Here is a 16,018-nt window from a genome sequence, read left to right on the forward strand (position 1 = left end):
GGTGCCTAGCCCAGTTATCATCAGGGAGGCTTCATCCAGCAACTGATGGAAACAGATGCAGAGACCCACAGCCAAACAAATACTGTTGACAAGGGAGAGGAAGGATTGTAGAAGCCAGGAGATCAAGAACACCACAAGAAAACCCACAGAATCAACTAACCTGGGCTCACAGGTGCTCACAGAGTCTGAACCAACTACCAGGAAAACTGCAAGGAACTGACTTAGGCCCTATCTACATATGTTATAGTTGTGCAGCTGGGTATTCTTGTGGGACTCCTAACAGTGGAAGCAGTGCTGTCTCTGACTCTGTGGCCTGCTTTTGGAACACTTTTCCTCCTACTGGGCTGCTTGAAGTCTTAGCTATAGCAATTAAGCAAGAGAAAGACAAAAAAGTGATTTTAAATAAAAGGAAAATGAAGAAGTCAGAATATCCAAATTTCCAAACCTCATGATTCTTTACTAAAAAGATACTATAGAGGCCTAGAGAGATGGCTGAGTGAGTGAATGCACTGCTGTTCTTCCAAAAGACCTGAGTTCGATTCCCAGCATCCACATGTGGAGGCTTACATAAGCCCATAAGACTAGCTCTTCAAGGATCTGATGTCCCTGACCTCTGAGAGCACCTGTACTTACTTAAAACACATAGACACAACATAAAATACTTATTAAAAATAAATATTTTTTAAAACTTAAAGACCCTACTGAGTCTACTAGAAAACTCTGGACCTAATAAACATTTAGAGCAAAGTTGCAAGATACAAAATCAATATTAGAGGAAATAAACAATATCCTTCATTTTTTAATAATAGGTATTCTCGGAGAAAAAAAATCAGAAAAAAATTCCATTTAAAAATAATTCCAAGCCAGGCATGGTGGTGTAATCCCAACACCTGGGAAAGCAGAGGCAGATGGATCTCTATGAGTTGAGACCAGCCTAGTCTACAAAGTGAGTCTAGGACAGCCAAGGCTACAAAGTGAAAACAAATTAAAATATAGTAATAACAACAACAATAATAATAATTCCAATAAATACCAATAGAATGGAAAAGAAGAGCCAGAAATAAAACAGCAAAGCTATGATCACTTCATCTTGTACAATGGAAGCAAAAACAAACAGTAGAAAACAGCCTATCCTAAAAAGGTCTAGAGAGATGGCTCAGTGGTTGAGAGTACTGTATATGCTCTTCCAAAGGACCGGAGTTCAATTCCCAGCACCCACATGGCAGCTCATAACTATCAGTAATGCTCATTCCAAGGTTTCTGATACTTTCACACTAATGCATATATATATATATATATATATATATATATATATATATATACACACACACACACACACACACACAAACAGCCTATCCAACAAATGGTACTGACAAAACTGGATTTCTATCTGTAGAATAATGAACTTAGATTCACCATTCACCCTTGCATAAAAATCAAATTGAAAGTAAATGAAAAACGTAAGAAAGCAAAGGGTATACTCTTCAAGACACTGGAGTAGGCAAGAATGTGCGAATAGCACGCACGAACAGCACAGGAATTAACCCAGTGAGAGTAAAAAGTGGGTTTACAACAGGGAAACAATTAGCAGAGCAAACAGATAGTCCACAGAAAAGGAGAACTCTTAACCAGCTACCCTTATGGAACTAATATGCAGAATTTTCAAAGAATTACACAAATTAAATACCAAATAATACCAAATAATAAAACTGCCAATCAACAAATGGGTTAATGAACTGGACAGTTTTCAAACAAAGAAGCACAAATGGCAAATAACTATTTTTAAAAGTGTTCTGTATCTGTAGTTATCAGGAAAATGCAAACTGAAACTACCTTGAAACACCACCTCACCCCAGTCAGAATGGCTATCATCAACAAATCTGACAACAAATGTTGAAGAGGATGTGGAGAGAGAAGAGCTCTTATTCTCTGTTGTCAGGGTACAAGTTAAGAATGCAGTAAGTCCTTTTCTTTACATTTTTCACAAGTATAAGCTTTCATAATATCCACAGAAAACAATGGCTTCTTTTCATGAATTTGCATTGTATTACTATTTTTCATTGCTTTTTTTTTTTTTTCTTTTTCAGTTATGTGATAGCCAAATGAAATAAGGTACAATCACTTTTCCCCAATCTTTCACAACTCTACAACTTCATCTTTTGGCACCCAATTCATGATCTTCTGACAATTATTCATTTCACACTAAGGTAAATAGGCTACCAATCTAGCTTCTGGGCATATTTTTTAAATAAAAGCACAAGATCTTTGTAAACCTAAAATTTGCATTCTAAAGGAACAAATCAAGGATCAAAAGCAGTTGCACACCTCTAAGAGTTTAAAATGCATTACAGTTTTTTTTTTAAGAAACAGTTACTTTTTTTTCCAAAATATTGTAATAGGCCTACATAAATTAAAGATGATAGAGTGAAAACAAGGTTTTTAAATTGGTAAATTCTAAACCGTTAATAAAAGCATATGTCAGAATTTTAGTAAAGCTCAGCATGACAGAGAAGAATTAACAGTTTGTAGGTAGGGTGGTAATAGGCAATGATAACCTTAATCATCTGAATGGGGACTTATAATGTCATTTCTTAAAGGTTAAAGAAATTATATTGTGCTATGTAAACTCTTAGACAGTAAATGACTGCATGTATTGGTATGTATCTATTTATTGACTAAATAAAACAACAAACAACATGACTTCTTTAGTCAATCAATCCAATAATTTTCATTTATTTCCCCTTAGATATACACAAACATTATGTGATCTAATCAATACCTGGCAGCCTTAAAACAAAACAAAACAAAACAAAATTTCAATTACCTCTGAGAAAAAAAAGAACAAAATCATAGCCAGAACTTTAAAACTGCAGTAAGTTGCTAATGTGGTTGTTTTCTTTAAAATGTCAATAGGTTTGTTTCTTCATTTACTCAAACTGTTTTAAGTCTACCACTGTGATATAGTTCTTTCTGTCAAGGAGGACATAAAAATCCGCCCTAGAGACTGAGGAATGCATCCAAGACACCCCAACTGAAATTGAAGATATATAAACGTAAACAATACACATTTAATAATTAAACAGATAGAACAAGAATTCCATCATAGAATGATTTTTTAAATAATTTATTTAATTTTATTTTATGTTCATTGGTGTTAAGGTGTCAGACCACCTGGAACTGCTTATGGACAGTTGTGAGCTGCCATATGGGTGCTGGGAGTTGAACCCAGGTCCCTTGGAAGAACCGACAGCACTCTGAACCACTGAGCCATCTCTCCAGCCCCTCTAGAATGATTATTTTAAGGCATGGCAGAATTTAAAAAAAAGGGGGGGGGGAATCAGCTGTTAGACCTAGTACTGAATTTAAATAGCAAGAGCCTAGCTTAATATATGTTATTGTTTCCTACATTGGAATCACTAGGCAAATTTAAAATTGAATGACAAGAAACCCTGTTTAATACATTCAGCCCCATAGGACTTGCCTGGTAAGTACTTTTTAGATGTTCACCTGATGATTTTCTTACGTGTACCTAAAGTTTAAGAAACATATAGCAGAATATTGGTACTCTTTCTCAAAGTGGTAGTATCTAGACACCAATAGCAACTGAGAACTTGTTACATCAATTTCTCAGTTCCCACCTTCCCTGAAACTCTCAAAGAACTAAAAACTTTGGATTGGAGCCCAGTGTTTTAAAAAGCCTTTCAAGCAATTGTGAAGTATACTGTTTGAAAAATACCAGTATGGAATACGACGGACTTTGCTGTCTCAATGCAGTCTCCACAGTTCACTAACTGTATGATCCTTTGTTCTCTAAAGTTCACCATCTCCTCCTAGCAAAATAGCAATTACCATTTGCTAATCATCTAGTAAGAGGCAAAGAATGTGAGGGAAACTTTATACATACATTAAACTGAACACTGTTCTAGTTGCTTTCTATTGCTGTGATAAAGACCATTACTAAAACAACACAGAGAGGAAGGGGTTTAGTTCACCTTACACTTCTGGTCCATCATGAAGAGAAATCAGGGTGGAAACCTGAAGCAGATCCTGTAGGCAAGAACTGAAACCAAGACTAATGAAGGAACATTACTTATTAATTTACTCTGTTATTGGTTTTTGTTTGTATTTTGTTTTCTGTTTTTTTTTACAATTTATTTATTTTATATCCTGATTGGAGACCCCTCCCTTACCTACTTCTGGGTTCATCCTCCCTCCCTCTTCCCCTTATTTCCTTCTTCTAGTCCACTGAAAGGAGGAGTTCTCCTTTCTTGTCATCTGACCCTAGCTGATCAAGTCTCATCAGGACTGTCTGGATCCTCTTCCTCTGTGGCCTGGCAAGGCTGCATCGCCAAGGGGAAGTGATCAAAGAGCAGGCAAGGGAGTTCATGACAGAGGCAGCCTCTGTTCCTTTTACTCAAGAACCCACATGGAGACTAAGTTGCCTATGGACAATATCTGAGCAGGGGGTCTAGATCTTCTCCATGCATGGTCCTTAATTGGTATATCAGTCTTTAGGTCCTGCTAGGCTCAGATTTTTTTAGCTTTGTCGGTCTCCTGGTAGAGCTCCTGGCCCCTCCGTGTCCTTCTATCCCCCCTTCCATATGACTTCATGTGTTCTACCTGAAGTTTAGCTGTAAGTTTCAGCATCTGCTCCAATCCCCTTTTGGGTGAGCCTTTCAGGGGACACCTATGGTAGGCTCTAGTCCTGTTCTCTCTCTTCTACTGCTTCAGCTGTTTATCCTGTTTGCCACTCTGAATGATATTTAAGCATCCTCCTTAGGGTCCTCCTTATGCCTTGTTCAGCTTGGTTTCTTATGCAAGCCAGGACCACCTAACCAGGGGTGTGAGTGCTCCCCCATTAATCATTAATCAAGAAAAAGCCCATACACATTTGCCTATAAGACAATCTGATGGAGGCAATTCCTCAACTGAGATTTCCTCTTCCAGGATATGTCTAGGTTTATGTCAAGTTGACAAAAACTAACTAGCATAATCCCTTAACAAAGTTTGCCAGATACTATAGAGTGTTTTATTATTAATAATTATGAGATAAAATCAAGCTTATTATAAACTTGGGTTTTTAAATTTTCAATGCCATTGTTCTGCTTCTCTTTATAATTCAAAACCATTGCTCATGTCCTGTAAAATATTTTTCCAGATATTTTTCTCCTTTGCTTTTCCATTTTTCCTTTCTTCCTCTCCATCTTTCCCATCCTCTCTTTTCTCTCATCTATTTTTCATATGTCTTTATTTCTTTAAAGAAAAAAAACCTTTTCTCTGTGATATAAAACCAGAGCTTTTTCTGGTATGTTCAATTATTTTACTGTACAAAATGGTGTAGTATGATCAAGAAATATCTTGAATTTTATCATGTACCAGGAAACAACAGGATTAAGATAAAAGGATGATGAAAGGGGACTGTGGAAAATAATGATAATGGTGAAGTTACAAGTCAGTAAGGAAGAGACATGCTTTTAAAGGATACATAATAGAGGTCAAGAGCTCATGATGAAACTCCAGGTCACCTTGTTATGCAATAATTCCATCTGCCCCAAACTCAGAAGAGAAATCTCTTCTACACACGGTACAAGCTGGACAGATAGGGAAAGAACCATAGAAAGTGGTGCCCAGAGGAGGCTCTCCCCTAAGAATCTGAATTAATTTCTGGAACCCACACAGAAGCCAAGTGTCCTAGCCCACATCAACAATGCCAACACCCCCAAAACAAGATGGTGCTCACAGATTCAAATATATTTCCCAGACGGTCTCAGACCAGTTAAGCCTGGAGTGAGTAACATGAGAGTAGAAACAACAGACCCTACTATAAGGGCTTCTGACCTCCACATGCATACCTTGATGCTGTCTGCACTACCTTCAGATACACATGTAATTAAACAATAAATAAACACAGTAGAACTCACAGAGAGCTGCCTACCTCTGCCTCTTGAGTGCTGGGATTAAAGGTGTAAGCCAACACCACTCCACCTAGCATTTGAGGCCAGCTTGATCTACAAAGCTAGTTCAAGGATGGCCAGTCCTACACAAATAAACCCTGTCTGCAATAACTTAAATAAATAACATAAAAATGTATATACCTTAATGAAGCAAAATAAGGAATATTTCTTGCCCATATTTTCGATGGTCCAAAGTAAAATTTAAAAAAGAAAAAACATAGGAGCTATTCTAGAAAGAAAAAAAATCAACTCAGATTTCACTGAAAATAAGCTAGAAAAAAATCATTTCTGTTACTATTCCTGTTACTACTACCATACGCTATGTGTATTCCTCACACAATATTTTCTCAACTAGTCATTACCCAGCCAACATTGACAGAATGCATTAAACTAGACAGCAAGACTAAAAATAGACAGACAGAAAGACAGACAGACAGACAGAGACAAATAGAGATAGGCAGGCAAATAAGATACTGACAAGGAGCATATGGAATGATTTACGAATGAAATACATTTTCCAATGTTTTGTTCTAGCAGTAAGGTAACAGGGTTTCTAAAGAACATTATACTCAGATAATTTCTAAGAATGATTTTTATGAGCTTCCTGAAAGTCATTGAGATATAAACTAGACAAGATGTTCTTCATATAGCACACAAAGGTGTTCTGTCTATGTCAGCATCATAATCATCAGCTCCAAAATGACTGACATGAGTAAGGTCAAGCACCAAAAACCTAGATGTAAGCACTTCAACATTTATATCATTCATGCATTCTTTTCCAAAGTGCTAATGAATAACTTCATTCAGAAATCCATTAGAAGATTCTACTGATGTATTAATGAGGCAAATTTTTAAGGGTCAATAGGATAACTAAGTCCAATAGTATTTAAGGTTTCTAGCCTTGTCCATGACAACCCAAATGTTATACAACATTCAACAGTTCCACTATGATCTGACAATTCCATAATGGCAATTTAAGAAGCATATTAATCTAACAAACAATTCTGTAATGATAAGGCACCAAGGTTATTTTCTTCTAAAATATGTGAAAGTAATTTGCTATAATGTTAGGAATAATAGAAACTTCACAAATTAAATAAATGTAAAAAAAAAAAAAAAACCAGTAATGAGACATGAGACTCTGGCTGGCAAAATGGTAGGATAACACCAGATCTTCACTTCTCCCTCAGTTAACACCAAGTTCAACTCCCAGTCTCATCCCCAACTCTGCAGCAGACACCTGCTAACATCTCCTTTTCCCCTGTCCCCATCTCCAGTGGACTAAACAGATCTTCCCCTCTTCCCCACCTGGCTCCTACACATTGCTTTATCCTAGGCCCCAACTCCAGCAGGCACTCCTAGAAACCCACACGCCACTCTGCTCAGGGAAGCAAGCACACTAATTGCAGATCTTCATTTCTCCTTTCATTCCTCCATATCCAATCCCCTGGTCTCATCCATGACTCCAAGACCATTGGCTAACTAAGCAGATTCTGGTGAAACATCCTGATTCACCCCTCCAGTAAACCTGCCTCAGCCCCCACCACGGAGCCATGCCCTTTCCTATATGTCAGTTCCCAGTAACCAGAAACATTTTGTGATGGGTTGGATGAGAATGGCCCCCATTGTCTCATATCTTTGAATGCCTAGGAATTTGCATTAGAAGATGTGGCATTGCTGGGGTAGGTGTGGCCTTGTTGGAGGAAGTGTGTTACTAAGGGTGGGCTTTGGGAGGTTTCAAATGCTCTAGTCAGGACCAGTGTCTCTCCCTGCTGTCTACAGATGTCGATGTAGAACTCTCACCTACTCTGCAGAACTATGTCTACCTGCATGCTAACATGCTTTCCACCATGATGATAATGGACTAAACCTCTGAACTGTAAGCCAGCTCAAATTAAATGTTTTCCTTCATAAGAGTTATCACTATTATGATGTTTCCTCATAGCAACAGAACACTGACCAATACACACATTTTACTTAGAGCCCCAGTGTCCACACCTCTGAGGAACTCAGAAGATTTTTTTTCCTACCAGGCACCACACTCCTAAGAACCAGACAGGAAACAGACATCAAGGAACAAAACACCCACCCAGGAAAAGACAAGATCAGATATCAAAATTACAATATTCCCAATCCCATATACCCAGACACCAGAAGAAAAACACAATCTAGAACAACCAGGACAATAAGTCTCTATTAGGGCCTAGGAACCCTACCACAGCTGTCCTTCAATACTTCAACATATCTGAAGCACACAAAAATAAGACCTTAAAAGAGCCTTATAAGCATAATAAAAGTCCTTAAAAAGGAAATAAATAAATCCCTTTTTGAAATTTTATGAAAATACAAACAGTGGAAAGAAATTAACAGAGGAGTTTAAGACCTGAAAATAGAAATAGAAGCACTAATAATGACACAAAGTGAGGGAAATTTGAAAATGAAAAATTTAGAAACTCAAACAGGAACTACAGAGGCAAGCTTCCTCAACAAAATAACACGAGATGTAAGAGAGAATTTCAGACACTGAAGATATACTAAAAGAAATGGATACATTGGTCAAAGAAAATGTTAAATTTAAAACTTCCTGGCACAAAACATCCAGGAAATCTAAAATATTATGAAAAGACCAAATCTCATTAAAATAGGAATAGACAAAGGAGGGGGAAAAAAAAAACAGCTCAAAAGCCAAGAAAATATTTTCAACAAAATTATAGAAGAAATTTTTCATAAAGGAAGAAATACCCATAAATATATAAGAAACATATAAAACATCAAATAGACTGGACCAGAATAAAAAGTACTCTCAGCACATAATAATCAAATGCCCAAATACATAGAACAAAGAAAGAATACTAAAACCTAGAAGGAGGAAAGATAAGGTAACATATAAAGGCAGCCCTGAATTATCGGTGGAGACTCTAAAAGCCAGAAGATTCTGAACCAATGTGCTGCAGACTCTAAGAGATCACAAATGCCAGTGCAGACTACTATACCCAGCAAAACTTTCCATAACCATAGATGGACAAAATAAAACATTTCATGATAAAACCAATTTTAAGTAGTATCTATCTACAAATCCAGCCCTACAGAAAGTGCTAGAAGGTAAACTTCCATTTAAATAGATTAATCTAACAAAACAGTAAATAATCCCAGACCACAAAGAAGGGAAACACACACATACACCAACAAAAACAACAAAATGACAACAGGAATCAGTAATCATTGGTCATTGATAATTCTCACTATAAATGGTCTCAATTCTCTCCCCAGCCCACACATAAATACATACATACATACTTAACAGAATGGATTTGAAAACAGGATTCATACTTCTGCTGTATCTTAACATCATGGAGAAACATTCCTTCTGGATAAAGGGTCATAAAAACATATTCCAGGCTAATGGGCATAAAAAGCCCATAGACCAAAACAAAACAAAAAAAAAAAAAAAAAACAAAGATGAGAACATACAGAAGAAAATATTTTCTTTGAATGGGAATACTTTTAAATGACTATCTTCTATAAAACCAAAACTAAAAATAATTAAGACTAAAACATGTTAAGGATATAAGACTTAAGAGAAAGTAAAAAAAATGTAGGTATCCAGGCAGAAATTTAAAAAAAAAAAAAAAATTTTTTTGATGTTATACTTTCCTAATGCAGTAGTCAACCACTATCCAGACATGGTAGGAGAATGTATTCAGAATGCATCCACAAAAGATGAAATATAATTATAAATCAGACAGCCAGATTATGTACAATCTCAAGGCCATTGACAAAGTTTTTTTCATAAACTTTTTATTAATTCTCTGTGAGTTCCTATCATGTACCGAAGTCCTACTCATCTCCCTGACTCCTCAGATCCTCAATTCATTATTGCAACCTCCCCCACCAAAATAAAAAACACACGAACAAACAAACAAACAAAAATATGAAATTACATGTGACAGTGTGGAAGAACTACAATGTTGGTAGTCAATGATGGTTGAATTGAAATACAAGTTGCAGGTCTAAAATAATGTTTTAAAATACGCATACCATGATATCTAGACATTCACAAGTACTTGGGTCTAAAAGCCTTAAAGGGTTTGTTTAGATTTCCTGAAGCTATACCTGCTGTCAAGAAACAAAACACTGTGAAGGTTGATCAAACACATCTTTGCCTCGAGTACCTTGTTAATGTTTTCCACTAGCACTGTCCCAAATGTTAAGAGTCAAAGTAATACAAAGGTTTCTCTTCATTTCTATATTTAAATCATCATAAGCTTGATCAAGCATGCAAATCCCTTTGGGCTTGAGGTCCCGATCAAAATGTCTTATAGGAACATTAAATATTAAGTGGGTATAAACAATTCCAAAAGCAGAGAGCCCATGACAGCATTGCTGTGATCTGATCTGTGCATTTTATGTGCAACAATACTGGGGAAGTTTGTGGGGAATATGAGCAACTAATTATTGTCTTTTGCTTGAGGGCAGGTGTGCTGATCTCTACAGGTATCTCTGCAGTACTCAGCCTCAGATGCTGATTCTTAAAAGCATTTATGACACCAACTTGCTGAAGCCCTGCTAAACATCTGACAGACTATCAGAATGTATGTTGGGTAGAAGGGTAAGACTTGCACATGTAACTACTTCTTAAAGTTACCACTAAGAAAAACTGCAGCTGGGAAGACTTAACATGGTTTGTTATAGAACAGAATTAAGACAGGAAAAAATGCAAACCTAACATAAAACTGACCCTATCAGTCATATACATGAAATATTAGGGCATTTGGATATACTAATGATACTAATGTCTCAAATCACAAATTTTTCACAAAAGAAAATACTGCTAATCTTTAAACACAAAAACTAAATAGTATTTTAAACTACTTGTTTATCCATAAAAATCAAATATCAAGCATGACTTATACAATTTCATAAAAGCCAAAACAAGGAGTAGGAGAGATGACTCAGTGGCTAAGAGCACTGGCTGCTGTTACAGAGGACACAGATTCAATTTCCAACACCCACATGACAGTTCAAAGTCCTTAGTAATTCCAGTTGTAGGGGATGTGATACCCTCTCCTGCTCTCTTTTGGCACCAAGCATGCACATGGTGCACTGTATAGACAAAATACCCAAACATAAGATAAAATAAACAAAACAACAAAAACCTGAGAAAAATATGTGCATATACAAGTTAAATACACACAGATACACACACACCTGGGCCAGAAGAAACAGACATAAGGGGGCTTCAAAAGATAACCTACAAAGAAACAGAAAAAGAAGGGTGAGTAAGAAACCATGGTATTTTCTAATTGGTCTGTTATAATTATTAGAATTTTATAATAGCTGAGTGAATTACTTGGTGAGCATATTACTTTTACAAATAAGAATTAAACAAATCAGGCATGTTCATGAGAATGTTGTCAATGTTTTTCATAACAGTAAAAAAGCAGAAAAAACTACATAGCACTTATTAATGAATTATCATATTTCTATGATTATTACAATTATATAATCATTTAAAATTATGATGAACAAATAATTTAATGATGCAAAGAAATGCCTATAATTATAATACTGAAAGTTTATAGTTAAAAATAGCTGGAGTCACCATACCACTCTTAGGCATATATCCAAAAGAGGCTCAAGTACACGAAAAGGACATTTGCTCAACCATTTTTGTGGCAGCTTTGTTTGTAATAGCCAGAAGCTGGAAACAGCCCAGATGCCCCTCAACTGAAGAATGGATGCAGAAATTGTGGTACATCTATACAATGGAGTATTACTCAGCAATGAAAAATAAGAAAATCATGAAATTTGCAGGTAAATGGTGGGACCTGGAAAGGATCATCCTGAGTGAGTTGTCCCAGAAGCAAAAAGACACACACGGTATATACTCACTCATATAAACATACAACATAGGATAAACCCACTAAAATCGGTACATCTAAACAAACTAAACAAAAGAGAGGACCCTAACTAAAATGTTCAATCCCTACCTGAAAGGCAAAGAGGATGGACATCAGAAGAAGAAGAAAATAGGAAACAACCTAGGAACCTGCTACAGAGGGCCTCTGAAAGCCAGAAGAAGAAAACAGGAAACAACCTAGGAACCTGCCACAGAGGGCCTCTGAAAGCCTCTGCCCTGCAGACTATCAAAGCAGATGCTGATCCTGATGGCCAACTGTCGGGCAGAGTGAATGGAATTTTACGTAAGAAGTGAGAAATACCAAGAGCTGGAGAGGACAAGAACTCCACAAGGAGAGCAACAGAACAAGAAAATTTGAACACAGGGAACTTCACAGAGACTCATACTCCAACCAAGGACTATTCATAGAGCTAACCTAGAACCCCTGCAACAGATGTAGCCCATGGCAGTTCAGTGTCCAAGCGGGTTACATAGTAATGGGATGATGGACTGCCTCTGACATAATCTGATTGGCCTGCTCTTTGATCACCTCCCCCTGAGGGGGAAGCAGCCTTACCAGGCCACAGAAGATGACAATGCAGCCACTTCTGATGAGAACTGATAGTCCAAGATCAGAAAGAAGGAGAGGAGGACCTCCCCTATCAGTGGACTTGGGGAGGGGCATGCATGCAGAAAGGGGAGGAAGGGTGGGATCAGGAGAGGAGGAGAGAGGGGCTTATGGGGGGATACAAAATGAATAAAGTGTAATTAACAATAATAATAATAAAAAATATAAAAAAATAAATTAAAAAAATAGCTGGAATCAAAACCAAAATACACATTAAAATATTAATGATGACTACAATTTTCCTATTTCTCTTTATACTTCTCTAGTTAACTAAATTTTTAGGTAAAAAATGACTTTGAAAACAAAAAAAAAATTCAGAACAAAATGACATCCTACAGACTGGGCAAAGATCTTCACCAACCCTATATCTGACAGAGGGCTAATGCCCAGAATATATAAAGAACTCAATATGTTAATAAGCAACAAATCAAGTAATCCAGCTAAAAAAATGGAATACAGAGCTAAACCGAGAATTCTCAATAGAGGAATATCGAATGGCAGAGAAACACTTAAAGAAATGTTCAACGTCCTTTAGTCATCAGGGAGATGTAAATCAAAACGATCCTGAGATTTCACCTTACACCCATCAGAATTGCTAACATCAAAATCTCAAGTGACAACACATGCTGAAGAGGTTGTGGAGAAAGGGGAACCCTCCTCCACTGCTGGTGGGAATGTAAACTTGTACAACCACTTTGGAAATCAATCTGGCACTTTCTCAGACAATTAGGAATAGCGCTTCCTCAAGATCCAGCTATAACACTTGCAGGCATATACCCAAAATATGATCAACTATACAAAAAGTACATTTGTTCAACCATGTTCATAGCAGCTTTTTTCATAATAGACAGAACCTGGAAACAACCCAGATGCGCCTCAATTGAGGAATGGATACAGAAATTGTGGTACACAATGGAATACTACTCAGCAATTAAAATAAGGAAATCATGAAATTTACAAGCAGATGGTAGGATCTAGGAAAGATCATCCTGAGTGAGGTATATCAGAAGCAGAAAGACATACACAGTATATACTCACTTGTAAGTGGATACTAGACCTATAATATAGGATAAACATACTAAAATCTGTACACCTAAAGAAGCTAAACACGGAGGACCCTGGGTAAGATGATTAATCCTCACTCAGAAAGACAAATGGGATGGACACTGGAAGAAAGAGAAAACAAGAAACAGGACAGGAGCCTACCACAGAGGGCCTCTGAAAGACTCAACCCAGCAGTATATCAAAGCAGATGCTGAGACTCATAACCAAACTTTGGGCAGAGTGCAGGGAACCATATGAAAGAAGGAGGAGATAGTAAGACCTGGAAAGGATAAGAGCTCCACAAGGAGAGCAACAGAACCAAAATATCTGGGGACAGGGGTCTTTTCTGAGACTGATGCTCCAACCAAGGACCATTCGTGGAGATAACCTAAAACTCGTGGTCAGTTGTAGCCCATGGCAGCTCAGTCTCCAAGTGTGGTCCCTAGTAACAGGAACAGGGACAGTCTCTGACATAAACTCAGTGGTGGGCTCTTTGACCTCCCCCCACCAGAGGGTACCAGCCTTACCAGGCCACAGAGGAAGACAATGCAGCCAGTCATGATGAGACCTGATAAGCTAGTGGCAGATGGAAGGGGAGGAGGACCTCCCCTATCAGTGGACTTGGGGAGGGGAATGAGAGGAGAGGAGGGAGGAAGGAGGGTGGGATTGGGAGGCAATAAGGGAGGGGGCTACAGCTGGGACACAGAATGAATAAACTATAATTAATATAAAGAAATAAAAATAAAAGTAGTTCAAAACAAAACAAAATACAAGTTAAATAAGGATCTACTGCAGCTCACAGTTCCATGGAAATAGTCCATAATGGTGAGCATCATGGTGGCAAGACATGAGGCAGCTTATTGAACAGCACCCACAACAAGATGAAGGTGTTCATTCAGCTCTACCTCCTTTTAATAAAATCCAGGAGTGCAATCCACTGAATGCTACCACTCAGATTTAGGATACGTCTTGGTCATTCCTCACAGAAATGTCCAGGTAATCTTAAATTCTATCAAGTTGACAATGAAGTTTCACCATCACAAAATCTGTGTGGTGATACAATCTCACCTATAACCTCAACACTTGATAATTAAAGCAGGAGGATCAAAAGTTCAAGACCAGCCTCAGCTACAGATGGAGTTGAAGGCTATCTGAAGCTATACAAAATCCTTAATCAAAAAAGAAAGAAAGGTGGGGAATCAGAACAGGAGGAGGAGTAGTGTAGGCAATCACAAGAAGAAACAATCACATTCTACAGCTTCAATTTTGGGTGACAAATCAGTATGAGATTGTGCAAACGTGAGAGTCACAAGAAATGTGGTAATAGTAAAAGATTTCAGAACATGCAATAACATAAAAGTAATTCAAATTCAAATGTGTAATGAATCTGAGACTTCCCAGCAGTGCTTGCCCATGCTGCACCATACAAATCTACTAGAGCCTTGCTTCAGAACACCTAATATATACCTCTGCACTGCACATGCCATCAAGCCACTCAATACCACTGCTGGAATCAAAATCGAGGCTATTGAATGTTAGGAACTGGACTTCTTTTACTGATCATACAGTGTTGCTCTTATAGAAACACAATGGTTTATGAAAAACAATGATTTTGTTTTTTTATTTTCTTGTCATACCTTCACATGTTTAAGTATTAAAGAGGTATATTTTTGGATGGTATTGTTGGGATGTTCAATTTTAAAATGATTGCCTGAGAGGCTGACTTCAGTTTTATAAACAAACTGGATTGGCATTAGGACAGTATTTCCAATGATTTCCCGAAAAGGTCTGAAAACATGTCTCTGCCATTTGTACTACACAAAAATGTGAAGCAGCAACTCAGCACTGATGATCATAAAATAAAAATATTCAGCAACCCCCGTGCCAGGTACACAGAAAAGTTTTATGGGGGAAGGGGTCTCAAGTAGGAAAAGTTTAAGAAACCCTACTGTTCAGCTAGGTCAGCAGATTAGGTGTACTGGATGAACTTTCAACTTTCAAAGGGCTTATTGAGAAATAACTCCAACTTAATCATCACAGGCTGGGCTTCTGAAGACTGCTCCCAAATTAGGAAATTATAAAAACAGTCTAGCAAAAGCTTCTTAGAGGCCACAAGGCCTCACCCTTACAAAGAACTATGGGCAACTGAGTAAACTTGGAACATTTGACAGGTGATCTTCTCCAAGAAAGAGCACAGCGCTTGGTTGTCCAGTACCCCATGATGAGCCCTGAAAACATACATACACTTAATATTATACAGACTGAGTAGGATATATTTAGGAATGAGCATACATATCCATATATATTGCATATATATGCATATATAATATATATTATACATACATATATATATAAACATACAATAACAATTAGTGAAATTAAAGAGTGGAATGAGTTATATGAAAGTGTTTGGGGGATAAAAGGGAGAGATATCATAATTAATTTATACTGTCAAATTTTTAATAAATAAACAAAAAATATAGTAGTCAATGA

At 37.2% G+C, this 16,018-nt stretch overlaps 1 protein-coding gene across 13 annotated transcripts in view; it reads right to left on the minus strand.

Annotated features, from left to right (window-relative positions):
- Positions 1 to 16,018, minus strand: part of Gtdc1 (glycosyltransferase like domain containing 1) — a 409,253-nt gene that overhangs the window by 332,015 nt on the left and 61,220 nt on the right. For 9 of the 13 annotated variants that reach the window (XR_009593840.1, XR_009593839.1, XM_060390113.1 and 6 more), the window contains exon 2: positions 11,163 to 11,205. The exons of the other annotated variants lie outside the window; for them this stretch is intronic. Coding sequence is in view for 2 of the 9 variants with exons in the window: in XM_060390110.1 (XP_060246093.1) it covers positions 11,163 to 11,184 (22 nt within the window). In the remaining 7 variants the exon portion in view is untranslated. The remainder of the gene's footprint in view (positions 1 to 11,162; positions 11,206 to 16,018) is intronic. 13 annotated transcript variants of the gene reach the window in all.

Source organism: Meriones unguiculatus, chromosome 8 (assembly GCF_030254825.1).
Source record: "Meriones unguiculatus strain TT.TT164.6M chromosome 8, Bangor_MerUng_6.1, whole genome shotgun sequence".
Lineage (NCBI taxonomy): Eukaryota > Metazoa > Chordata > Mammalia > Rodentia > Muridae > Meriones > Meriones unguiculatus.